General features: G+C 36.6%; 1 protein-coding gene across 1 annotated transcript in view; it reads left to right on the top strand.

Moving 5' to 3' along the window:
• Nucleotides 1-25907, top strand: part of CACNB2 (calcium voltage-gated channel auxiliary subunit beta 2) — a 104368-nt gene that overhangs the window by 62426 nt on the left and 16035 nt on the right. Inside the window, exons 3-9 of the mRNA XM_065627116.1 lie at nt 3059-3181; nt 7564-7700; nt 9439-9515; nt 13388-13521; nt 16918-16998; nt 17307-17365; nt 20378-20487. Of these exons, the coding sequence (XP_065483188.1) occupies nt 3059-3181; nt 7564-7700; nt 9439-9515; nt 13388-13521; nt 16918-16998; nt 17307-17365; nt 20378-20487 (721 nt within the window). The remainder of the gene's footprint in view (nt 1-3058; nt 3182-7563; nt 7701-9438; nt 9516-13387; nt 13522-16917; nt 16999-17306; nt 17366-20377; nt 20488-25907) is intronic.

Raw genomic sequence — 25907 nt, 5'->3', positions numbered from 1 at the left:
ATTTTCAGTATTGAAATGAGTAATAGAATAGAAAGTCTCTACTCTGTTAGTCTGTAATTTTTAAATTCAGGAAAGTTTTAGGGTTTTGTTTAAATATTAAAACCCAGTAATTTATGTTATCTTTCATTTTTAAGGAATATAATTGATATCTCTGAATTCAGTGCCTGTGTGACTTTTTTTTCATTGTGGTGTGCCTAGTTTTGTTAGCTGGCTTTTACATAGGGTAACTGAGTGCTAGTGACAACTGGGACAATTGCAGAGGAGTTTAATAAGAGACAAATTTGAGCTGCTAGGAAGTAGACGTACCTGGGTTGCATCAGCACTGCAAGGTTTTTAAATTGATATAGAAGGATCACCAATTTTTTTTTTTTTGGATGATCATTCTCATGAATGTCCATTTTCAGAAATGTAATTATGAATGCGTAATCATATCTTGATGTCCTTCTAACAGTTCATCTGTCTAATGACAAGGTGAACCTAATAAGGGCTTATTCAGGGACATGTGTGCCTCACATTTACATAGCTTTCTCTCGTACTGGAGTCCAGAAATTTGTGTTAGGTGCCTAAACTCCTTTTGCAGCACACTGGAAGAGTTCACAGCATGAGGAAGATGCCCAACACAATGAGTTAAGCCAGCTCTTGGTCTTTGATTGTGTTTTTTATATCTGTAAAAAAAAAAAAGTGGCTATCATTTTCTAGCGTAGGATGGTAGCTAATAAGAGCATCTAGTAAACTCATTTAAACCAATACATATTATACATATTTTTCTACATATTTCTTCTGTTAATGGATTGATTTGATCCACTCATCAGTTGTGTCTGTGTATTTTTTAAATATTATTTCTGATTTTAACTTTTTTCTGTTGCACAGTGCAAATATGAAGTTGGTTATATAACCTTTATCTATTGAGTAACATCCCCAGCATTTTCCAACAGCAATAGGATTTTTCCTTGTTGAAATAAAACAGGCACTTAAAAAATATACTGTTTATTTATTTCATTATTGCATTTCACATAATACTCTAATTTGTTAATTTATTAGGATTTTTTTTCTAGGACAGGTGACCTGGAAAAAAAAGAAATCAATTATTTGCAATATTCTGATTGTGGCTAAACACCAAGACAGTTGTCATAGGCTTTCCAGTTTAAACAAGTGCCTGTTTGAATAGCCCTTCTACCCAATCTTTTTTAAGACTTTTGCACTAGTTCCAGAAGAAAGAACAGATGGGATAAAGTCCTTTTCCAATAATTTACTGATTATCTCTTTGTACAAATACATATTTAGATCCAGAATACCACATGAACATGAAGCCCGTTCTGCAGTACCCTTCCAAAATTTATTTCCGTTTAAATTACCTGTTTCACTTCTGGGCACAGAGACTCACTTGACCCCACTGTTATGAAAGAGCTTATCGTTTCTCCTTCTAAATTAAAAAGCTTTCCTAAATGTGCATTTAGATGTAAATTGTTTGACTGTGGTAGTTCATTCAAATACAGGCCTATTTAGGGAGTTTTAAATTAAATCTGCTTTATTGGAACCCTGTGGCTTTTACAGCACATTAGACCTAAATTAAGCAACAGGGAACCTTCTCTGCCTTTATTTCCAACTGTCCTTTCCAGGCCAGGTGGCATGATAATGTCTTTAGAATTATTTATGTATCTCCTTCATCATTTTATCATGTATTTTAACGTGGCAGATTTCTGTCCTCTGGCACTATGCAAGTTGTCAGTGTAATTCTGGACGGAGCAGGCAGGGATTTTTGGTAATTGGAAAAATATAGCACAGTTTTTTGTTTCAGGTATTCAAGTTTGCTATCCTGAAGTAGGTGATGCATTTTGGTATACTCTTTTTTGAGAATAAATGGAAGGAATTCCTCATGTAGGAAATGAGATATATTTTTTTGCTTGTCATCTCAGCAAAACACCATATTTTTAGCCAAGCCAAAGTGATGATGGATACTAACTAATAAAGCTAAAATTGTTGTCTGGTAGAAGTTTTAGTATATTTTAAGATGAAAAGTTATGCCATGCCTTCTTCAATCACTCATGAGCACCTCTGGGACTCCGTTCATGTTTTAAAAAATATTTTATCAGCTGTAATGTACAGGGTCATGAGACTAGACCATAGGAGCAGTGTGGAAGTTTTTGAGCTGGGCTAAAAGTCTAGCCTGGGGTAGAACAACGGTGGAGCCCAGGGATACTGTGTGATATTCTCTGTCAGGAGAGGTGTTCTTTGGTGTAGAATAAACCAGAATAAAGGTTGTCCTCCTGTATTCTGGTTGTACCTCTGAGAAGAGGAGGCTGGGCTGAGCTGGATGGCAGCTCTTACCAGCTGCTTAACGGGAGCTGTGCAGAAAGGTGCTCAGCAGCGGTGGGGCTGGGGAGGAGAAGCTGTGCAGGAGCTGGAGGGCAGCTGTGCAGCTGCGGGGGGCACTGCCTCTTCCTGCAACTGCTTCTGGAAAATACAACTTATGAAAATCCTGTAGCTCACTGATATCACCTACCAGTATAGGTTGTAGTATGAGCTATGGGAACCAGCAAGTCTCTCTCTGGCTGGTGTTTGGTAGCAACCTGATGATCTGAGGGCACATTAGTGCAGTCTCAGAATGGCTTTGTAGTGAGATGTCTTGCGTAGGTGTCACCAGCAGCTGATGGCACTACTCCTCCTTAGTTTGTGATTTCCCTGAAGACTACTGGGGGTCTGGCAGGTGCTTCTCTGTCCTACTGGACAAGCACAGCAGCAGAACTGCACGCTGAGCATAGTATATGAATTGCCAGCTGGTTTATGATTTGTAATTACTGATTTGACTTATCCCAAGTAAATTCAGAGCACTAGTAACTGGTAAAAGTATTGCGTTCTATCAAATGTGTTGATCATAAATAACTGAGGTGAGTCGGCATGATGCTTCATGGTGTTTTGCATGGATGCTTTGAGAGGTCTCTGTCATTTTTACGATTTTAAAAATATAATTTACAGAAATCATCCTCTGTGTGTATGTTTGTACATATGTATGTGTTTGCAAGCGAAATCTACATGCTGTTTATCTTTTGTTTTGCAGACAAAACCTGTTGCATTTGCAGTTCGGACAAATGTTGGGTACAGTGCAGCTCATGATGACGATGTCCCAGTCCCAGGCATGGCCATCTCATTTGAGGCTAAAGATTTTCTTCATGTTAAAGAAGTAGGTAAAACTAGAGAAACAAATCTCTCTTTAAAGTCTATTTGAGTAATAGAGCTACTATTTCTTAATGTTAAGATAACATTTCACATTGTCAAAGCCCTATGCAAACATTATATAAATAAGGTAACTGTGTATAAGCAGCTGAATCTTGAAATACTATTCTTCTGAAAACAATGGTCCAAAATCCTTACAGTCAAATTAATGAAGTCTGGAAAGCAAATGCTTTTCTTCTCTAGTAAAAATAACTTATTCAGAGCTTTAATAATCTACTTCAGCATATTCAATGATATAATATTTGTGTCTTTTACCACTCTAGTACTCTGAGGGTTCATTGTGATTCAGCAGCCAAGGGTTGATTCTCTTTCATTTGTCTGACTGAATCTCAACCCCAAAATCCTCAGCTCTCCTTTTTTTTCACTGAAACTACTTCCCTGACACAGGCAATATTTTGTTAACAATTATGTACTGAAGAACTGATGTAATGTTTCAAGATGCACATAGCAACTATCAGAAAAGTTGCTTTGCGTTTGCTACATTGGTTTTCCTTTAGGTTGGCTTTGAAAATTTTCATTTTTTACAATTTCAAACACCTAAAGTCATTTTCTTTCTCTGATCCTTGCAAGACAATTCAAAGCAAATATCTTGGTAACTTGCCTGTACAGGCCTTCTTCAACAGTACACTGCTCCCTTCTGAAAGATTCCCTCATTTTAAGAGATTTCCCAGCTTCTGGTCATGTTCCATTGTGTTTTGTCACAAAAATGTCCATCTGGAAATGGAAATTTATATCAGAAGAAATAGAAAGTTAGCTTAAGGATGAGAGCAACTTAGCCATGCGTTTGAAATTATATCTTTGCCCCATTTCAGATTATTAAAAATCCCTCAGTAGTTATGACTGATGATGCACAATGATTCTGCTTGTGCAGGTGCTTTACAGAAGCAAGAAATGTTCCTAATACACAGGTAGAAATACAGGTAGGCAGAGACTAAGGAAACACCAGACATGGTCTTCTAGTGCCTTCATACTGATGAATAATGATCATGATTTTCCATATATACTTAACACAAAAAAAAGGAATAATTTGGATTCAAACTGTATATAGTGAAGAAAATATTTTTCTGTCTGATGATAATGCAAAAGAATTGTTCTATTTTGCCTTGTGACAAAAGTAGAGACGAGCAGGTACAGTGCTGGCCAAAGAAAACCATCGGCATTCTCCAGTGAGCCTGAAAGCACTGGAAAATATGGCTCAGTTTGGTTAGATTAAATGATTTTGTATGGTCATCTATTCCATCTGCATTTTGAACAAGCTGGTAATCTCAGACTTCACATCAAGTCTTTCCACTGCTGCCGTATGAACCAGAAACACAATGTTAGCAGATTTTCTAATTTATGCTTTTTTCCTCACAGCACAACTTAGATGTAAATATGCATAGGGGAAAATGAGGAAGAAAAAGTTTCCTGAACTTTCCTGGATCTCCAGAAATGCCTTAAAAGGAAGCTTAGTTCAGCTGAGTTGTTATAGCGTCTGTGGCTGTGTGTACCACTTAGGAATGGTAAAAGAGATTAAGATGTTCTTGCAGCTTCAGGTGTAATAGAACAGGCACTCTGCCTATTGCCTTTAAAAATACCTGTATTTTTCTCTAAACATTTAAGGAAAGTTAAATGTCCAGTGGTGGGTGCTAGGCCAGAGCCGGATTGGGGAAGGGACCCCGCACCCATGCCAGCTGCACCACTGGGATGGGGAGGTGGGAAGGGATCCGTGAGGAGCCGGACTTGGACCTGGACTCTCTGGTCCTGCGCCTGGCAGCAGCTGTTCCATCTGGGCAGGTCGAACCTCTCCAGGAGGCTGCCCTGAGCAGCGGCCCTGCCCTGCACAGCCGTGTCCCCCGCTCCATCTCCCATGGCCGTGCCCTGCTCCCTCTCCAGGGCTCTGTATCCCACCAGATATTGCTCCTGCAGTAATTTTGGTGCTCCTTATAGTTAATGCTGTGAGAGCTGAAATGTCCAAACTCTAATTATTTATTTAGATGAAAAGTAAAAAAAACCCCATATTTGATTATAAAATGCAGTTTTGCTGTTATATTTTATACCTGTTTGCTAGAAGTAAAGAAATCTAAGTTAATCTCCAATAACGTTTGCCTGCGTAAGTATGCTATATTGGATCACTATTGTCCTCTTCTTGTCCATGAGGAGTGTTCTCCAATTTGTGCTGCTGGGAGGGCTCAAATGAGAAAAACCTCAGTTCAAAGTGTACATGGGCAATGGTGAAAAGTACTGCAGTGACTGAGTATGAGGAAAAATTTTTCATTATTAGGTTACATTCATTAATACTCAGTATATATAAAGATGAAGGATTCCTTCCAGCATGAAGAAACATGAGCTGCATCATAGTTACTCCTGATTTTTTTGAGGCTTTAATGCATGGCCATAATTCTGTTTTGCATTAAGTTCGTATTTGTGCTTCCTGTGGCACCCCAAGCACAGGTGAATTACAGAGAATCACACACCCCAGCCAGCACCTTGAGAGCTGGACACCTCGTTACCAAGATTTCTGCTATTGCTTTTTAAAATTAGAAAGTATGTCTTGTATTATTTACTTATAAAAGTATCTTATTCTCCTTTTCATATAGTGACACAGCATTTAGCTTTGTGACTTTACAGGAGTGAATTCCACATGCCCTTTTTATATGAAGAAAAAGTGGCTATAGATTTAGCATTTCTATCAATTATAATGAAATTAATGTTGTTACATAGTAGTCTGTTGTACTGCAGGGTGGTATAAAAAAGCAGTGGCTGTTCAGATTTTTTTTTTAATCTATCTCTTCCTTTTACCAAGTTAATGATACTACTTCTGCAAACTCCATGTATACTATACAGCAGATCCATATAACAGCAACCTCCATTGGCTCAATAGCTATAGTCTTCCTCCACGTATATTATCCTACAACATATTTTAAATGTGCATGCATATCTTAAGTTAGGATTTTGCGGTGAAAGTTTATGATTTTAATAATGTTTCAGTCTAATACAGCTTTGAGAAACTGCAATTCCAGATTAGATCCCTATTAAATGTTGATATTCTTACTCATAAAGGCATCTCATTGGAGGAATGGAATAGAACCCCTTATATTTTATGAGCTTAAAAGAATGTTTATTTTAATGTTTATTTTTTGTTAGTTAAATGTCTTAAAGTTGGTTTCAAGCATCACAGCATTTCTATAGTAGCCAAAATGAAAGGTAATACTGCAATTTGGGTTGTGTATCATTGATCCACCAATGCTGTATTCTCTGTTAGATTGATCCTTTTTATGGGGGCCCACACATTTTACATGTTTTACTCCTAATTGTACACTTTTTAAAACTAATTAAACAATTAAACATGCACTGTAATATCTACATTCATAGCTTCAGATTCAAGAAGGCAACTTCTCTCCCATTCGGATGTTCTCTTACACTTTCGTAAATAATCCAAATTATCCAAAATTCATATTTAATGGTAGTTCTTGCCATGGAACTCCTAAATTATTGCATGTGGGGCCATACATAGCAGTGACCTATTCTCATCCAAAAATGGTGAATAAATAACAAAGAAAAAGGCAAATAGTTCTGCTCTACCGACCTCTGCAAAACAAACAAAACCCCCTGTGTGTGTATGAATAAATATTATTAAATTAGAGTAGTCATTAGCTCATTTTTCATATAGCTGAAATTCAGTTAATTGGCCTTTCTTGTGAATTTGTATAATTGTAGTTTGTTTTAGTTATCCGAAGATATCCATTCCTTATGGATCTATCATAGTATGTTTAAGATGCAGATCACGTGAGCTGCATGCAGTACGTATAAATAAGCAGTGGAATGTAGTCATATTTCAGAAGATTTTAGTGTTTTCAGAGAAGCAGGGGAATTTTAGAAGTAAATAGTTTTTATTTTAAGTAGAGAACTGAATATAGAGGAATAAGAAAAATAAATTATTACAGAGCTGTAAAAATTGTTGCAGTGGGTAGAAGCAGATAAGAAGAAATGTCTGGTATCTACCAAGGAAAAATATCAAAGGAGAATAAAAGCAGTTCTCATGTATGAGAGGAAAAGACTGTGAAGCAAAAAAAAAAAAAGATGAACGGAAATAACAGCCAGGGAGAATCATGACGTCTATGAAGGAAGGTTTCTGCTTAAGCACTGTAACATTTTAATAATTTGCAAGGTTATAATTGTTTTAATGTATTTCTGAATATTTCCACAATTATTAATTGCCATAAAACATAGTACAGTGATTAACGGCAGGGAAGAATTACATAAAATGACTTAGCTGCGAATTAAAAATAATAATAGTATCCCAAATACAGTAATTTCTTAGTACATGACTTTTTTTTTTATCTCTAGAAATTTAATAATGACTGGTGGATAGGACGGTTGGTAAAAGAAGGCTGTGAAATAGGATTCATACCAAGCCCAGTCAAACTAGAAAACATGAGGCTGCAGCATGAACAAAAGGCAAAACAAGGAAAATTCTACTCCAGGTAATAACAACAAATCATTAAAAATAGTAGCATTGAGCGTGACACAACTTGGGAGTTTATGCTTTGTATGCTGTAGTTCTGTTTAATTATTGTAATGGTAGCTACGGATGTTTTGAATCAATGAAGGACGTAATATTTCTTTCTATAATTAATGTCATTGTCCTTTGGGAGAGAAAGTACATATTTAGACTGGTGGTCCGTGGTGGCCTACAGTGGCTATTACTTTATTTTATTTTCATAAAATGTTTGCAAATTTGCATTGCAGTTAGTACACAACTTAAAAATCAATCTCCCTAAATTCTTTAGAAATTGTTACATCTTTTCATGATCTTGCAATTTCTAAGCACTTTTAAAACTGATTTTAGAAATTACAGAAAACCTTAAGATGAATTTATTTGTAAGCTGAAGCCAGTGCCTGTTAGTTAAGTCTTAGGGAAAAAATGTTTTGGTCATGTCAAATTCCTTGCCCACAAATACAGCTTTTAAGAATACTGCATTTTATGATGGAAGTTTCATGTCAAGTCATTTGTTGTCTCTGACTGCAGCCATCGTTACATAAAAATGTTCAGTATCTAAATGTATTGAACAATACCATAATGTCATCTTTACTGTAGAATTCTTAATAAAGTAATTTTCAAGTAAACATTAACAAATGTGGAAGCAAATGCCACTTGATTCCCCTTGGGTATTTAGGAAACAAATATTTTCAGTATGTCTGAGTGGGGTGGACATGGGATTGAGACAACAGCTGGGAAATATCTGGGACGCTAGAAAGATTTTCCTACTTCCATAGAAAGGGCAGCAGTATTAGAGGAGCATGTCTATGCTGGGGGGAGACCAGGATGCTGCAGCACTGACCCGCATCCACCAGCTGTGAAATGCCTTTCCCATGAGTGTGCTGTCCTTGGCAGGAGGATGTCGGGTTCCTCATTCTGCTCTTGATGCTTCTCATACAGCCAAATCTGACTCTGTGATTTGGTCCATTTCCAAGTTATAGAGGCTTCCATGCTCCAGAACTTCTCACTGGAGATAACACTGTCCTACGGCACAAATGCATTTACTTAGTACATGTTAATATTTTAAGATGGAGAAAGTGGAAACTAGTACTATCGCTTGAATTATTTGAAGAGTGAAATAGCCTTTCTTACATTCTTTTTAGTGTTTTTCTAGTTGTGGTAACTGAAATAAAATTACTAAAAATATTGTTTCATTTTCACAACTTGGATAGGTTTTCACAAAGCAGAACCTGACAAAACCCTAGACTGCTTTATCTTTCTTTGAGAGACTCTTTTTTCCTACCTTGTATTGAGTCAGCAAAAGAACTTGTACTTTAATTCAATTGAAAACGTTAGGCGTTAGGGAGCTATCAATAACTTTTCTGTTAAAGGAAACAGATATATTCATTGGCTTAAGAATTACTCTTAGTAACGAGCAATTATATCAGTAATTATATATCAGTAGCCATATTAACAATTGGATCGCATTAAGATCATGAGGTAGTGAGAGTGTATGCAGCAGAATGAAGTTGCACAGCAGAACGAGGAGCGTGATTGATGTTTGCAGTTCCTCAGTCCTCATAATTTACACACATTTTGTGTAAGATGTGTGTTTTATACCACTGCCAGAAATACTGTTTGTCTTTTGGCTAGCAGCTCACTTAGAAGGCAAGTAATAAATAAACTAGAATAAATACTGAGAAAGCTATGAAACTTCAAACTAATTTGTTGCTTTACTCCAGTAAATCAGGAGGAAACTCTTCATCCAGTTTGGGTGACATCGTTCCTAGTTCCAGAAAATCGACGCCTCCATCATCTGGTGAGTAGGTCGTGAAGCCGTTGGTTTACAGATTCATGCACCTCATCTGTTAAAATGCATATACATTTGGTTCTATATATCTTAATCGCTATACTTTGTAGGTAGACGGCTGGGTGGTTGCGTTGCCCCGTTAAGTCTGGTTTGGGTTGGTTTGAAGTAATGGAGTCAATACCAACAAGTTCAGGCAATGATAGGGCTGTTAACAATCCACAAAATTCCCTCTTTGCTTTTACAATGATGTTTTATAGCAAAGACATAATAAAATTATGAGACTGTGTTGCAGTAGGATAATTAGAGGTTTGGTCTGGTCTGAGCACTCCTGCTGAATAAGAAATACCTTCTGGTACAGGAAAAAAAGTACCAATAAGAATAAAAAATCCCAAGAAGTTTCTGCAGTAGCATCAACAGCAGCATTATTTTATAACAACAGGAACTTTTAGTTTCACAATTCTGATAATGAGGATGTGCTTCACGTAGTTCTAGCATGCTGGATATTTTTCGCCTTTTGCAAGAAATTTTTCACAAATACTGTTTTGTATTTAGAGCATCAGCAGACAGACTGAACTTTAGCTAGGTTGAATTCAAGAGATATGAAGCAAGTACATGGCAAGTTGGTGGAGGAAACTGGTATTAGCTTCTTGAAAAACGCATAGCAGAAGATTAACAAAAAAATATATATTGAATTAAACTGCGGTATTGCTGGATGTTTTACCTTGTCCTGAGGGAGAAAATGTACATTTTGAATACCTGAAATCAGAAAATATTAATGAATGTTGCTAGTGCCTTGTCTACTGAGGCAAAGATGTGTATTTTCCAATCATATTAGTTTATATGGAGTCTGGTCTTCAGACCAGGCATCTTCAAATGATCCCGAAGATTTTAAAGTATTTGCATGGGCATTAAGAGAGAGACAGAGAAATTAAGTCACGTTATGGTAGTAGCTTCATTTGATTAAATCAGCTGAAAAATATCTCTGTCTGTCTTGTGAAACCATGTATTTGTTTGTAACAACCAACTTTATGATGACTGGAGTTTGTGTATAAAAATTCCACTTAAGTTCTCCTTTTTTTTGGAAAATATATTTTTAGTATACTAGTATGTGTCATCAGGAGTCTATAGAACACACTTTAATCTTTTGGTTTACGATGGCTTTAAGCTGTCATATTTAAGATTAAGATCCACTCTTTCAACAGCTGCGTTTTTGTAGTAAAAGTGCCCATGGACCTATGTTGTAATTTTATAGTTAGAGCATCTGAAGTTCCATAATATTGTTTTGTATCATAAAAACACTTGGAAATCAGTACATAGAGAATTTCCAGAATGTTGCACAGAATGTACAGGTACGAGAACAGATAAGATACTTAGATTACCAACAGACTGATTGCCATCCTGTGATTTTCATTGTACTGAATTCTTGTTTCTTAAGACAGTAGTTTTGAGAAACATGCTTTTCTGGAGAAAGAAGGAAAATCTGGTAAAGTTCATTCATTTACACTGAAAATTTGGAGAATATTTATGAAAAGTACACATAAGCTTATTCTGTGATCTTAAGATTTTGGGTCTGCAGTGTTGTTTTTTCTTTTGCTCATTTTAAGACATCCCAAGAAGGGTGAAAGAGGCATAATTTGTGACTGACACAAGAACTCAAATGACTTGGAAGTGCAGTTTATTCATTACTCCCAGGCCTCCTCTTTTTGAAAGTTTGATAAATGACAAATACATAAATTATTCGATGAGTTGAAGAGATTTTAACTGAATAAGTTAACTTCATTTTTTGAATTTGAGTCAGATTTTTTCAATATAAACTAGTGCCACCAAACCAAAACAAAAAAAAAGTGAAAAATTAAAAGGAGGCTTATATCCATTTAAATAATATTATATTGATATAGTAATTAATCCATACAATCTTCATGGGTCACCAAACAGGATGAGGATAATGGTGAAAATAACTTTGAAAAAAACTCAGTGAACTACAGGTAATTAACAGTAAAAGATCTATCATGGAAGATGTTACATAGTGTGAAGACTGAGAATGAGAAAAGGATAGATCGATATCTAGCTGATTGAATGCTGCATTTTTTTAACAGAAAATACTTAACAACCCTGCTTTTTCTTCACTGATGATTTTAGTTGAACGTAGAACCAAAGGAGTTTTAATGTGCCTCATTGTGACTGATTTATATCATCTGTGCTGGCCTGTATTCAAGAAAAGATAATGTGTTCTTTTTATACTTATGAAGAGGCTGAAGGAACAGTGTTGCTAGAAGAAAATGTTACATGATTTCTGTGGCTGTTTTTAGGAGCAGGAGTATAGAAACAGGGTGCGGATCTACTCACAGGCTTTCCTGGCAAGGCCAGGCTCAGAGGCACAGTTCTATAACTCAAAGATTGTCAGACATCATGGCATTGGATCTGTGGATAATTCAAATGGGAAAATAGTACTTTATTCAACCAGAAGAGATCACTGCCCCAAGTGTCTCTTAAATCAGTAGCTGCACGTAGGCTTGACAGAAATATTTATTTGTTGCATAATTGAATAGCACAGGCTGCTGTATTTGTTGGTGTCCCACTCATCAAGCAGCTGAAAGCAGGTCACTAAGGTGATTTCATAATACTTTGCAGTGATTAATTATGGGTTTGAATAAAGTCAATGCAAATGGTACTGCTTACGGATCTATTCAGAGTTAGGTTCAGTTCGACATAGTGGCACAGCAAGATACGCATGAGTTACTAGAGTGTGTCAGGAGGTGGGTATGATCTCTACACACAAAAGTGATGTTGTACAGCATGTTTGTGGATCACTTTTGTCTATGTACTTGCTTTCTGAAGACAAATTTAATACATTACAGAAGATCAGGATTGAGCATTGTAAACAAGAAAGTTTTTGTTTTGTTTTGGTTGTAGTTTGCAGGTATCAGTCGGAATCAGCGTTCAGGATAACACCACTTTGCATTTTGAAAATGTATTTATTTCTGAATCCATTAGGATTTTTGCTTAAACTGTTGTTACTTACTTGCTAAAGAGGGTAAATATTTTATATTTATGGTATAAGCATTGTGTGTTGTATATTCTTTTGGGGTAGAGGTTGAACAGCAGTGGTTTATTGTATTCACTTCCCTTTTGCCCTGCCTACATCCTCACCCTTTACAACAGGATCCAGGTCTCTGAGACAAGCTGGAATCACTTTACTCTCCTCTGCTACCCGTTCTTTTTAGTTTTCACTATTAGTCTGTGTTTATTATTTCTGATAAATGTATCTTATGTCTCCTGTGCATTTTTAGTTAAAATGATTGAAAATGTCAATGGTAGTCGACCCAGAGATTAGTGTAGATATTATTGTACCAGTATCAGACCGACTTTGTCTTCAAAAGTGACTTTTCTTCTGTTTATTAATTTCCTATAGACATCCTAGTGACATTTCAAATTTCATGATACTCATTTTGAATTAGTGTTCATTGCTAGAAAATAATTCAAACGTTGTTGGCCAAGTTCTGTTGTTTACATTGGTGAAAGTCTTATCTATTCCAGTGAACTAGTTTGTATTTACACTGGTGTAACGAGGACAAACTTGACCATTGCTTTGTTTCATAATAGTAATTCCGTGTATGTCTGATGTAGCTATGTAAAAGGGGTTCAGAGGAAAATATGATAGTAGCTGCTACAGATTGCCTTCTGTCTTCTAAATCCCAATGACTGCACCTTTACATTTTTCTGTTTGTTTTATTGTGTTTTGTACTCATGGTTGATTTTTTTAAATTTTTATTTATTTGTTACTCTGGACGGTTTTATTTTTCTTTACCTGTTACTTCCTTTTTAAGCTATCTTTGCTTTCCCTGTCATCTGATAATTCTGAATTGTTTGTCTGTATATAGCTATAGACATAGATGCCACTGGCTTAGATGCAGAAGAAAATGATATTCCAGCAAACCATCGCTCCCCCAAACCCAGTGCAAACAGTGTAACATCACCCCACTCCAAAGAGAAAAGAATGCCCTTCTTTAAGAAGGTAACACCGACTTCCAAGCTCCCATCTGTCCACCTGCTCACCTGCACTGCGTCACATTTCTAGTCCTGTTAACTGTCTGCGTCCTCTGACAAGCCAATAACATGCATGCTTTGTTGTTCTTTGTTTCTTTTCCATGCTGCTGTAGCTAAGCAGAAGCAGAAATCGGTAAGTTTATATCGACATTACCTGTGTTTATCCTGCCACTGGCATCATGAGCATTATTACCCCAGATTAGCAATGAAGCTGTCCTAGAATTAAGGAAGAAATGTATTGAGCTATTAGTGGATTCAGTACAAGAAAACAAACAGTCCCAAGTTCAGTGCATCTGTGAGACTCTGCTACAGTACTTATCCTTTTTGATGGAATAATGGGACACACTGAGAAGGCCTTCTAAAAGTTTGAGAAATTTATTTCTAACAAATCCATATGGTGAACCTCTCAAGTGCATACTTATTCTAACTTTCTCAAGGATTTTTTTTTCCCCTGTAACTCAGTCTATTGAACTAATTATTGGAATCTAATCAGATACTCAGATTGTACTTAGAAAACAAACAGTACAAACCACTGTATTTTTATTTTAATCGGTACTTAAACTTCTAATTCACTAGGTGCAAAATCTGCAGGTGAACAAGACCAGTGGAAAACTGCAGACTCGTTTTGACGGTTTACTTTGAGTTTTTCTTGTTGTCATGTATAAATTATCAACCAAATGTTCTCACCATCCTTCAGTCAGAATTTTTCAGTATCTCAGCTAGTGGAAATGGTACTGGTGGTTCCCAGGAGAGCCAATGTCCCTCCATAGATAACCCAGATAACTACAGAATTATGCAATTGGCATCCTTTTACAGCGAACTGCAATACATTTCTAGGATCTTTGCTGGAATAAATTATCAAGATGTTAGGTAGCAGCCAAACTATTCAGTGAAATACCACATTTCTACTTTCTTATTTTAAATCCTGAGTCTTCATAGCTCTTATTCATTTGTTTATAACTACTGACTTAAATCTACATGTAACAACAGACACTTATATTGCTTATCAACAGTGCCAAGTGACACTGTTGCCCATGCTGTGGATGCTCTCGTGTTTAGTAAATGAAACTCTTTTTTTCTCTCTCTTTTCTTCTTAAATTCTTTTAAATAATATTGAATCCTTATTTCCAAAATCACCGGTATTTGCTTCAGTAGGATCTGTTAAGTACCGTGCCATTCACAGCCCACTATGGAAATCAGCAGCAGTTTTTATAACCAGATATAGATGCTAAGGAAGAATAATACATGTTGACATGTATTGGATGCTGTCTGCATAAGCATCTTCCAAAGGTGCAGCTTCCAGATGAACCACCTTGGACCTGGATGGTGGCTATTGCCATCTCTCCATTCTTTTCTTCAGTATCAGAATGATTACTTGTTATAGTGGGTATGTAATACTGACATTTGAAGTAAATACTGGATGACATCCCAAACAAATCTATGTAGTCAAACCACTGAGCAAAAGCTGTATGATGAAAACCATGCTTATTTTTATTCCGAGTTCATATTTGGACTTGAATCAGCAAGTGAAAGCTGTATAGCTCAGTGCCAGTCCTTTAGAATGTATTAGATTCTCTAGTGCTAAATTAGACAACTTTAATGCTTCCATTAGATAACTTTTACTCAGTTTTCTGCTGACAGCTTCATTACTTGAAGCTGTAAAGATTAGAGAAAAAAATATGAAAGCGCATGTTTCGACAGAACAGATTTTAAAAATACCCCATATTCCATCAAACAGGGTAATTTCTGTGCTTTGCCTAATTTTGAAATAGCTGGTTAAGTTCTAGCATGAATACTTTCAGTTGAGTCAGTGACGTTAAGACAAAGATCTCTTGCGTCAGGACACTCCTGCTATAAGCACTCACACATCTGTGATGAATTTTTCCTAGGATCTGTCTCTTAACACACTTACCAGATGATCAGTGATATTGGCAAGAACAGTGGAGGGCTGCATTTTGATACTGGCACAGCGTAACTGCAGGGGTTTGCTTTGAAATGGGTTGAGTCAGATTCTTCACTGCGTAAAATAAATTTGTTTCACATGCTTATGATGCCTGGGGCACTGATATTCATTCTTATGTTACTAATTATCTGGTGAAGCTACAGGTAACAAAAAATAAGATAGATTATGTTGAAAAACATCCACAAAAGGGTTTTCCATGTTTTAGACTGCTTTAGACCACTGCTTGTATAGCATTTTGTGCTGTCACTGTATTAATGTCTGTCCTTGTGTTTTTGTGTTTTGGAATGTATATACTTTAATGTTATTGTGAAACACCTTGGGATACGTTGAGTACTGAAACAATGAAAAATGACCGTATTCTGTGGTCTTGACTGATGTATTTGTACTATGTAGGCATTTGAAAAACTGATCTGGCGTACCTTTTCCCATATCACCCACACATTCCTGGATTTGGATTTCAATCATTTTTTCCCCAAGACAAAGATAAATTAAACTCTCCCTTACAAACAAAACCCACTTTCTGATAAGACTCGTTCTTAGTGGTATATATTGAACAGCCACCTATTAAAGAAAAAAAGTTTAATTTGTTTATATTTTATTTTTGTAACAATATAAAAATTTATGCAATCTTTGGAAGCAGGCAATCTTCTTATCTTTGATTTTAAAATACTTTTCCTAGATTATGCACAATACATCAGTTAGTAGTTTGGTGAATATCGTACTAACAGAATCCATTCTTGGGGGGTGACAGGAACTTCTTCCCAAAGTGGAAGGATTGCTATCCCAAGCTCTGTTTATGCAAATTTTCTAGAAATACTAACTTGATCAGTCATTATTTTGATTTCATTTGCAAGTGGATTGCAGATGCAAATGTGGAAGTCATACAGACAATGCTCTCATGGGAATTTGCCGTGGTGTCACAATGTTTTGTCAAGCAGTGGGCAGATCTGAACTTAAAAAGAGATGTTATGCTTTTCCCCTACCTTTTTGTTTTATTTTTCTTCTTCATAATTTGCCCACATAAACATTTGGTGGTGAACAGATGTCACAGCTCTAGAGTCAATCATTTCAAATCATTAACTATTGGAAATAACCTTTTCAGTTTACCAGTTAGGAATTACAGAGTGGGACATGTGAATGTCTCCACAATAACAGCTTTGCAGCAATCCAGAGCAAATATGAAAACAATAAGAAAACCAAAACTCAAAGAAAAGCTTTTCCAAAAGAAATCCCTCAACCTGTTATGTCCTTATCTTGTACTACCAGTTTTCAGGCAATGTTAACGAATCCATGATTCCTGTGTTAGTGACATCACTGGAAATTCAGAGTTCCTTATGTTGTAAGTAATATGTAACGCTTTCTCTAGGTGCTGAGATGCTGAAAGCTTTTTCTGTTTTGCAGACAGAGCACATCCCTCCCTATGATGTAGTGCCTTCTATGCGACCAGTAGTTTTAGTGGGGCCTTCTCTGAAGGGATATGAGGTAAGTGATTGTTGTGAATGGTTTTATTCTGCCAAAAACGTCGTGTTTCATTTGTATTTGAATGTCCAAAGGTACTTAAGCAGAATAACATAATTTGTATCAGAGGCAAAAATCTAGACAGTTATTTCCACTAGATAGCTGCTTATATGTATTTTATTTCATATCAGAAATGAGATTAAGAATAAATTGCATTCCGATCCTGTTATTCGGATATGAGATTTACTGTCAACTTTATTATATATTACTATTAGCATCAAGTATTATGAGTTTCCTATGTGATTATTAATTTGTTGTTTGTTTGCTTCTAGGTAACGGATATGATGCAAAAAGCGTTATTTGATTTTTTAAAACATAGATTTGAAGGACGGTAAGTACTTTGCAATGCAGAACTACTGGATTTCAGGTCCTGTTTAGGAACCACCAGGTTTTTAAGATATAATGACATTCTTGGCAAAATATTGTAGAAAATTAGAAATGGCAACTAATTCCTTGATTAGTGAACTCTAGTGTGGATTGGAAGTTTCCTTAGCAGGGCATGCTGAGGTTGTGTTGCAGCGGGTAGTGTTCAGGGGCATGCATTTGTTAAGGGTGGAAAAAAGGATGTCCTCTTCTTGATGACTCCGACATTCACCCTCTAAGTTGCTAGATATTTATCTACAAATTTAATAAATGTGTATTATTAAAAAGGATTTTTAAAAATTTTTTCAAGTGATATCTCATCAATGCTTCCTGGGTTCTGCACAAGCTGAGAAGAGCCACCATTCCTGCTCAGCTCTAGTTCCTTACAGTGGCGTCTCACTTGGAAAGAGTGATACTAGTTGAAGACTATCTAATGTATATGATTGTCAAACTCATGATCCCTCAAGCTGGGAGCGAGGTTTGACAGTAGTGATAGACTCTATAATGGGAAGTCTCTAAAGGACTTCTGGGGAGGACTGATCCCGCCTTGTTGAAAGATGGTCACCCTTGGTAGCCGGCAGGCTGCATCTCGCCGGGTTTCGATCTGAGCACTGTTACAGCCTGTCCCCCACAGCATGCTCAGCAAGGTCCAATCTGGTTTCTATTTGAGCCTCCAGGCATGACTGTAGTAGAAATGTCAAATGATAATCAACCTTTAAAAGCAGTGGCATGTTCTGTAATTCGAGCATCACGGGCCCATGGACCAGAGACATCAGGTGGATTCTCCACATGTGATTATATTGCTGCTGGATTAGGCCCTAGAGTAATATGTGCTAGTGGATTGACATCTAGGGGGAAAAGGTCTTATTATAATGTCTGTAACTTCAATTAATGTTCTATTTAGTGGACGGAGCAGTAACACTATTCAATGTGTCCTGGTGCTGTCAAAGGAGCTTGAGGTTTTCTATCAATAGCTTCAGCTCTTTATAATACTGGACTTTGTGGTTTAAACTGTTGGATTTTCTGTCAGAATGATGGTGTTGAGACCTAACCGCTTAGTAGTCCCTCTTTATATTAGTCATGATTGTCAAATCTTAGATATGTACCTTCAGAATTGGAAGTTAACAAAATAGTGAGTGTTGCAAACAGGAAAAAAAAGTTGTTGCATCTTTGTCTTAAAGTATTTTAGAGCATATCTAATTTTCAGTTGTAGATCCAATTGTGGCACGGTGAATGCACAACTACTCTCAGTACAATTGATGTCTATATTAGCAGATTTGAAGCATTTCAAACTTCAGTAGCAATCTGAGTTGGTCCTCAACGAATTTGTGCAAGAGGTTCTTATATTCCTGCTATCGCTTTCACTGCCATTCTGCTGTCAAGCTGTCCCCATTCTCCTTGCAATTGTTTCACTATATGAACATACATACCCTTTGTTTTGAGAGCAGACTTGTTCTTCCTGGTGTTACATATCTCAACAGACTTTAAAATGACCTTAAAAAGACATTAAAATATCTTGAAAAATAGTATTTTTAGACTAATAAATCTAGCTTTGTTCATTATACCGTAAGTGCATTTGAAAAAGGGAAAGAATGTTTTCTGTTGCATGGAGGAAGGAAGACTGACAGGAAAGAAAATAAAATGAAAACAGAAAGTTGTAGAAGTTTGTAGTGTTCATCAATTAGCCAATAAAGATAAGTAATGAGTACCTCAAATTACATGTTGGATTTCATTTTAAGACTAACAGCATTATCTGTGAGAAGCTGTGCCAGAAATCACAATCTTTGATTATGTTTTTAGCTTAAGTTAAATCATGCCTAAATTTCCAAAAAGATTTTTTTTGTGTTATCTTCTGGCTTTGTTGCACTTTATGGGGTTTAAGATAAATATATACACATGTTGAGCTCATTGGAAATGACCTATTTGGTTACATTTCAGATGAACAGCATCTGACTCTGCTTGCTAGAGAGGCGCTCTCCCTGTTCTTAGCAAATCCATTTCTTCCTTTTCAAATTGCAAGTAAAACCACACAAGGAAGAACAAGGGAATAACATCGGTCTGATTTAACTCTCAGCACTGGAAAAACATGACCCCTGAACCTCATTAGACCAGAAAGTTTGAAAGAGAATTTGTCCAAAGGGTGCATTTTGACCCTGTAAAGCAAAACAAACCAAGTTAACTGTTTTCCTAGGAAGAAGAATATGCAGAAGGTTTTGTAGCAGATCAGTGCAACCAACTGGAAGTAACCACTTCTTTCTTGGCTCATCTTTTCTCATAAGCACAAAACTGACCCTGCCAAATACTCAGCCCAGAGTTTTTATTTGGTTCCTTCTCTATGTTACAGTCCACATTTTTGGGTGGCCAGCATATTGCTAGATTTTTATGGAAAATTATCAGTAACTCTTGCACTCTGTTAAAAAATGTATGCTAGCAAACTGAACAATAAAAATCATAGTTAGATGGCTGTACTAGTTTTCCTGCTAAGCCTTACCTTTACCTGTTAACTCTGCATACCCCCATATGTCTTACACGTATGGTTAAAGTAAGCCAGGTTGCCATTCAGTACCTTTCAACAAATTGATCAAATTAGGGAAAGGAAAAACCAGCCTACTCGTACTGGGCATACTGGTGCAAAGTCTAACCATATCAGGCCTGAAGCCTCCAGGGAGGTCACCATCTTCTGCAGCATGTCTCTGACCTCCTCCTGCCTCCCTTCTCCCCAGACACATGTAGCTTTGCAGTCAGTTGTCACACTGCATTTCAGTACTGTGCAGAAAGTGGGATGTCTTAGCAATAGTTCTTGTAACAGTATTAGTTAAAGTTTCTTCTCTGTTCACATTGTGCAAAGCATTCTGTGCTATTGAGGAGAACTTGTTTTCCTGTAGTCTTATCCTTCTTCTAGTGTTAAACAAGTCTCTTTTTCTCCTCACATCCCTCCAAGATAAATAACATTCTGTTTTGCTGTATTTTATTTTTGCAGTATATCAATTACACGAGTCACAGCAGACATCTCGCTTGCCAAACGCTCAGTATTAAACAACCCCAGTAAGCATGCGATAATAGAGCGATCTAACACAAGATCAAGCTTAGGTAAGTACCTATCATGATTCTATATACAAATTGGCTGTAAAGTATACTACTCTCAATTCATATGTGTAAGCTAAAAATAGCCTTCTCTCTGCTGCGAGAAAAATCACAATTCCCTTAATTCAGAAATCCTGGCACTAGAAATCATTTTAAAATCACTGCCAGATAAACTTTATATAGTGCTGATTTTGGTTTATCCTGCATATGTTCAGTTTCCGTGTTTTGCTGTTTGCCTCAGTGAGGACAAGTAGCCACCCATAAGGTAACTAAAATCTGAAGAGATGTTCTTCTGGTTAAATGGAAGTAATGGTTTCAGAATAGCTGCAATTATGTGGATATTATTGGTATTACACATTATCTTTGATAAGATTACTAGTAGTGATAGATACTGATGTTAGACCTGAAAAAAATTATTGAAATACACATTTTCTGAATGCAGTATCAGTTTAAACTAATGCAGAGCTTGGTATAAAAAATTAAGCATGGAAAACTATTATATAGTTAAATATATAAAAAATAATATCTGTAGCTAAGTTTATAACATACATATCTGTCATCTTGCATGAGTCTTTTTGTACTGAAGCTTGTCCAGTTGTAGAAGTATTTAAACATTTATTAGCCAGAAAGAAAAACAAACTTATCTGGGAAGATGTAACTAAATGTCACCGTCTACAGTACAGGTGGCTACACTGGAGCTTGTCATCCCAAGGTGTCCTTAGAGTAAAGAGGGAAAGGTGGTCACTTCAAGTCTCAACTCATGGGGACTGGCCTCAGCCTTTTGCTTGCATGAGATGAGTTATATCTGAGTCTCCGCTACTGCAGCTGGCTCATTCCCTTTGAAGGGACACCTGGAGGTAACCGAGATGGATCCTGCCAGGAGTCTACATACTCCTGTTATGGCACCCAGCTGAGATACAGGACGCCCAGGTTCAAGTCCCTGCTCAAATACAAAAAAGGAAAAACTTGAACGTCCTGGATTGCAGGTGAATGCCCCAGGCAGGTCTGTCTTTACAAGGCTGCAGATTTCTCTTAGTAGCCTTTGAGAGAGCTTGGTTTCCCCTGAACACAGCATTGTATCTTGAAATTTTGTGAAACTTGTGGAACAGGAAAAGTCTCATTTGTCCTACTAAATGGGTTATTTATCAGTTTTATAACAAAATTTCTGAGTACGCTTGTGCTTTGACTGAGTATTTAACATTTGCCTAATATAGCTGTCCTCCTTAGAATGAGCTGCTCTGCCTTAAAAAGTCCAACTTCCCTTTCTTGAAAATTTGCTTCTGAAAACCCTTACTTTCAGCTATGTGGAGGCTTTGAATCTTTATTTGCAAGTAATCTGATAGCTTGCAAGTATGTTTTATTTTAAATGTGTTGAAATACCAAAATGCAATGTACTGTAACAACATAATGGATATCTTTACACACAAGAATATTCTTCAACGTGAGTTTCAGACTTGTTGCCAAAGTCTGTTTAATAATCTAATGAAAAGATAAAGTGTCACTTGTTTTGAATAGAACTGAAAATTGGTAATAAAGATGGAGGTCACCCAGTCATGGAACATAAACAGAATCATGGTGATTAATTCCCCAAACTGAACATCAAAGTATGTGCAATTTTGTGCAATGCTGCACAAATATATGCAACAGTAAAAAGCATATCATCTATTCTTCATGCTAAAATATTTTCATGTATGTAAAACAGCTAAGAGAAAAATTTATACAGGAAAAAAAAACTATCAAAAATAAATGCAGCCCAACATGTACACGTTTATCTCATGAAGAACCTTATCTTTAAGAACATCAGCAGAATAATAGGGCTTTTTCTCTAAATCATTGCAAAAAAAAGAAGTAGACAGAAGTTCAACAAACACTAAATTTGTGCTGTCTTTTTTTTTTTTTGGTCCAGACTATCTACAATGACTTAGTTCTGCTCCACGTATTTCAAAAATGGTATTTATTGCAATAAAATTTCATCTTGTTAATTAGAAACAGGGTTTCGTTTGGTTTGCTCTGAACGAGTCTTCTGTCTGCAGGGCTGGAGGAGCTGGGTTGCTGTCTGTCTCGCTCCTTCTTGAACAGTCAGTGGTGCATGGACTGAGACCCATGCGTTTATTCCTACATCCAGTATAATTTTGAAAAGGCATTTTTATTATAGCGAATATAGCTCCCCAGAACTGCTTTACGTTAAAACAAATCCCTCTCAATTGCCAGGTTCAATGCGAAGCCCTTCCTTTACTGGGTACCTTGGTGTAGTGGTACCTCCTGCAGCTTGACAGTCAAGGTCTTGATTTATCCCTCGGTTACGCTCACGTTTGGGAGCAGCAGTTGTAGCTGCAGCAGAGAAGGCTATTTTTTTAGCCTTATGAAAATATATTGTTGGGTTTTATGTAAGTATTATTTTAATAAGTGTTCTATCAATGAGTTAATATAGTAGAAAGGTAATGTGCTTGATATATTAATAACAAATACCTTTTTCTGGGAAACAAATGAACCTCTTTTTGAGAACAGCTCTTACCTTATCACCCTATATAGATTTGCAGTATCATGCATATTGTTTGTAACTGCATAGCATAGTGAACAGCGGAGTGAGAACCATTATTTGCAACTGATTTAATAGATAACCCAAAATTAATTTCAAGGAGGCATAGACAAACCAGATGGTTATCAGGAGTAGGAATTGCCATGAGGAAGTGGATTTACAGGATTATAGGGTTCTCTCAATGGGCTTAATGCTACACATACCTATTGACTGAAAGTTTGCTTCTGTAAAGGAATCAGTTCAAAATAGACTTGGGATTTGACTCATTGCAAACCAATGCTACCACCGAATATTCTAGTGTAAAACGAATATATTTAATAATTTTATAAAAATAATGTCTAGCTCATAAAGGTTTAGGACAGTACAGTCTTATTCCTCTCCTATATGAAAGCTTATTTTGTGTAAAAAGAAATGTCTGCTTGTCAACACTGCTTTGTGCTTAACATGTGAAATGCTAGAACTAAATTTAAGGAAAGGGCAATTGATTCATTTCTTGAAAAGCCTAGAAGAAATTGGTAATTTTGAAAAGACTTTTCTCTGCAGGAAGGTACAGTACATGGTTGAGTCTCATTCTCCTGAGAATCAGTCCCAATTGGCTTAGTTAAATTTCACATGCCATTTGCAGAAACTGCTGAACCAGCTTTGTGCTTTTGCTGCATTTCTTCATCAAAGGACCCAAACCTTTTTGTTGTTTCTGTGTATGTAACATTGTTATAACCTAACCTCATGCTGTATGCTTTGTACAAGAACCTGATTGTCTTGGCTTTTTCCGTTCTTTACTTCATTAATGCTCTCCCTTTCCAGATGTTTTGGGTATGTATACAAGCTTGCAAATTACTTTTCCTGCTGTTTTGTGTTCAGTGCTTTATTGTACCTCACAGAACCACCGTGTGTTTCTCATAACTGGCTCACTGATACACAAAAGCCAATCTCTACTGTGTTGCTAAGTATTTCTTTTAGAAAATCTTGCTGGTTTTCCTTATTTATTTTCAGGTAATTCTAAAACTAAAGTTGAGGTCGACAAGTAAATCCTAAAGATTAGGTTTTCCACCATAAATTTCTAAGGTGTGTGCATTTGATCTGCATATTGTAGCACAGCCATGTGAATGCTGATGTACGATATGTCATCGTGTATACGGTGAATCGATTGCAGTCAAATGGCTGTTTATTTGCTTTCGGTGTGCATATGCACACCTGTCAGGCATTACATGCACCCAGTTTGCATGTGCAATTGATTGCCTTCCTATGGAAAGTTGTCTCTAGAAAATGCATAGGGCTCCTGTTCACATCATTAAGTTGATATCCCAGAGTTTTGTTTTCTGAAAATGAAACATAAATGCTTGAGGAAATGGACTGTCAGTGCAAATTTCAGCTTCGTATTTTTATTTTCTTGATGTTTATGTGAAAAGTCAGTTGGATGCTTGAAACTATGGTAACATTTTATTTTATATATGTACATACACACATGCATTATATATATGTATGATAATGTTATTATTTATTCCCCATGTTTGGTAATTTTAAAACAGTTGTTGTATATAGTATATTTCAAGTAAATGCTTCCCTGACTATAAAATAAAAGAGCACTAGCTAAGCCGTGTAATGATTCTTCCCTACCTATAGAGGCAGTGGAACAGGAATAAAAAATGGTACTTGACCAAGAGTGTATTTCCCTTTCAGAATCTCAAGGACCTAATATAGTTCAAAGAGAAGAAAAAAGGTGTTCAATGTATTATGGAAAATCCTGATTGTCCTTTATTTATCTTCAACATAGCTGGGACAAATGTCCAGAACTCTCACTTGCAGGCATTAAATCTCAGATATGGTAATCTACTGAATGTCAGGCTGCCTTGAACCAGGAGAATGCTGTAATACAGCAGCCAAGAGCTTTTGGGTTATCATGAGGATGTAGCTACACTTCTTTTTACACACAGATGGGGAAAGAGTGGCATGAAGATCCTGAACCTCTTATAATTTATCAGGCCTGCGTGTCTCAAAATACTCTTTTATTCTGCTGGGCCAGCGTTGATTTTGTTAACATCTAAGGTCAGAGTCTTTCTAATGAATTTGCCAGGTACTTCTGCATTAGAAGTTTGATACTAACTTTCCACTATTCTAACTTACGAATACTTTTTTGATACGGTACAAACAAAGTATTTAAATTAAACTTCCTGAGTGCTTTCAAAGGACAAAAGGAAAAAAAAAAAATCTTGATTTCTGTAAATAAGTAATAGCTCTCAGCAACATGTCACTATTTTGTCATGGTACTTCACTGAAATACGTATGATTTGTAACTACAATGAAACAAAACATGTGCTAGAGACAAAGCAATATAGCAGTGTGATAGAATAATTTTTAAGGTCACAGATGCCTGTATAATAACTAGGATACCTGGATAGGTGAATTAAATAGTTTTAGCAAGTTAGCTGTTTACTTAAGAATACAGTTTGCTTCCCTTAAAATTATTCACACCTGTAGGTTGAATTGATCCAGTATTTTTTCTTTCTCCTAGACTCATGGGAGTGATAAAAAGTTTGTGTCTGTATCCTTGTTTTATCCAAGACTAAGGGTTTGGGTTTTTCAACCAGAATGCAAAGAAGTCTGTGTTCATTTCTGTTCTCTGCTAACAGAGGTGTGAACTCACAGTTCCATCGCCAGGCCAGGGCTATGATCACCTTCATGATGGTTGTGAGTTGGTCCTACTGAGTCTTACACACTTTGCATAGTAATTACACCAAACTGAGTGGTGCAGTTGATGCACCTGAGGGGCGGGATGCCATCCAGAGGGACCTGGACAAGCTCAAGAAGTTGGCCCTTATGAACCTCATGAGGTTCAACAAGGCCAAGTGCAAGGTTCTGCATCTTGGTTGAGGTAACCCCCATTATC

This window comes from Caloenas nicobarica, chromosome 2 (assembly GCF_036013445.1).
Source record: "Caloenas nicobarica isolate bCalNic1 chromosome 2, bCalNic1.hap1, whole genome shotgun sequence".
Lineage (NCBI taxonomy): Eukaryota > Metazoa > Chordata > Aves > Columbiformes > Columbidae > Caloenas > Caloenas nicobarica.
This window is presented reverse-complemented; position numbering and strand designations above follow the sequence as displayed.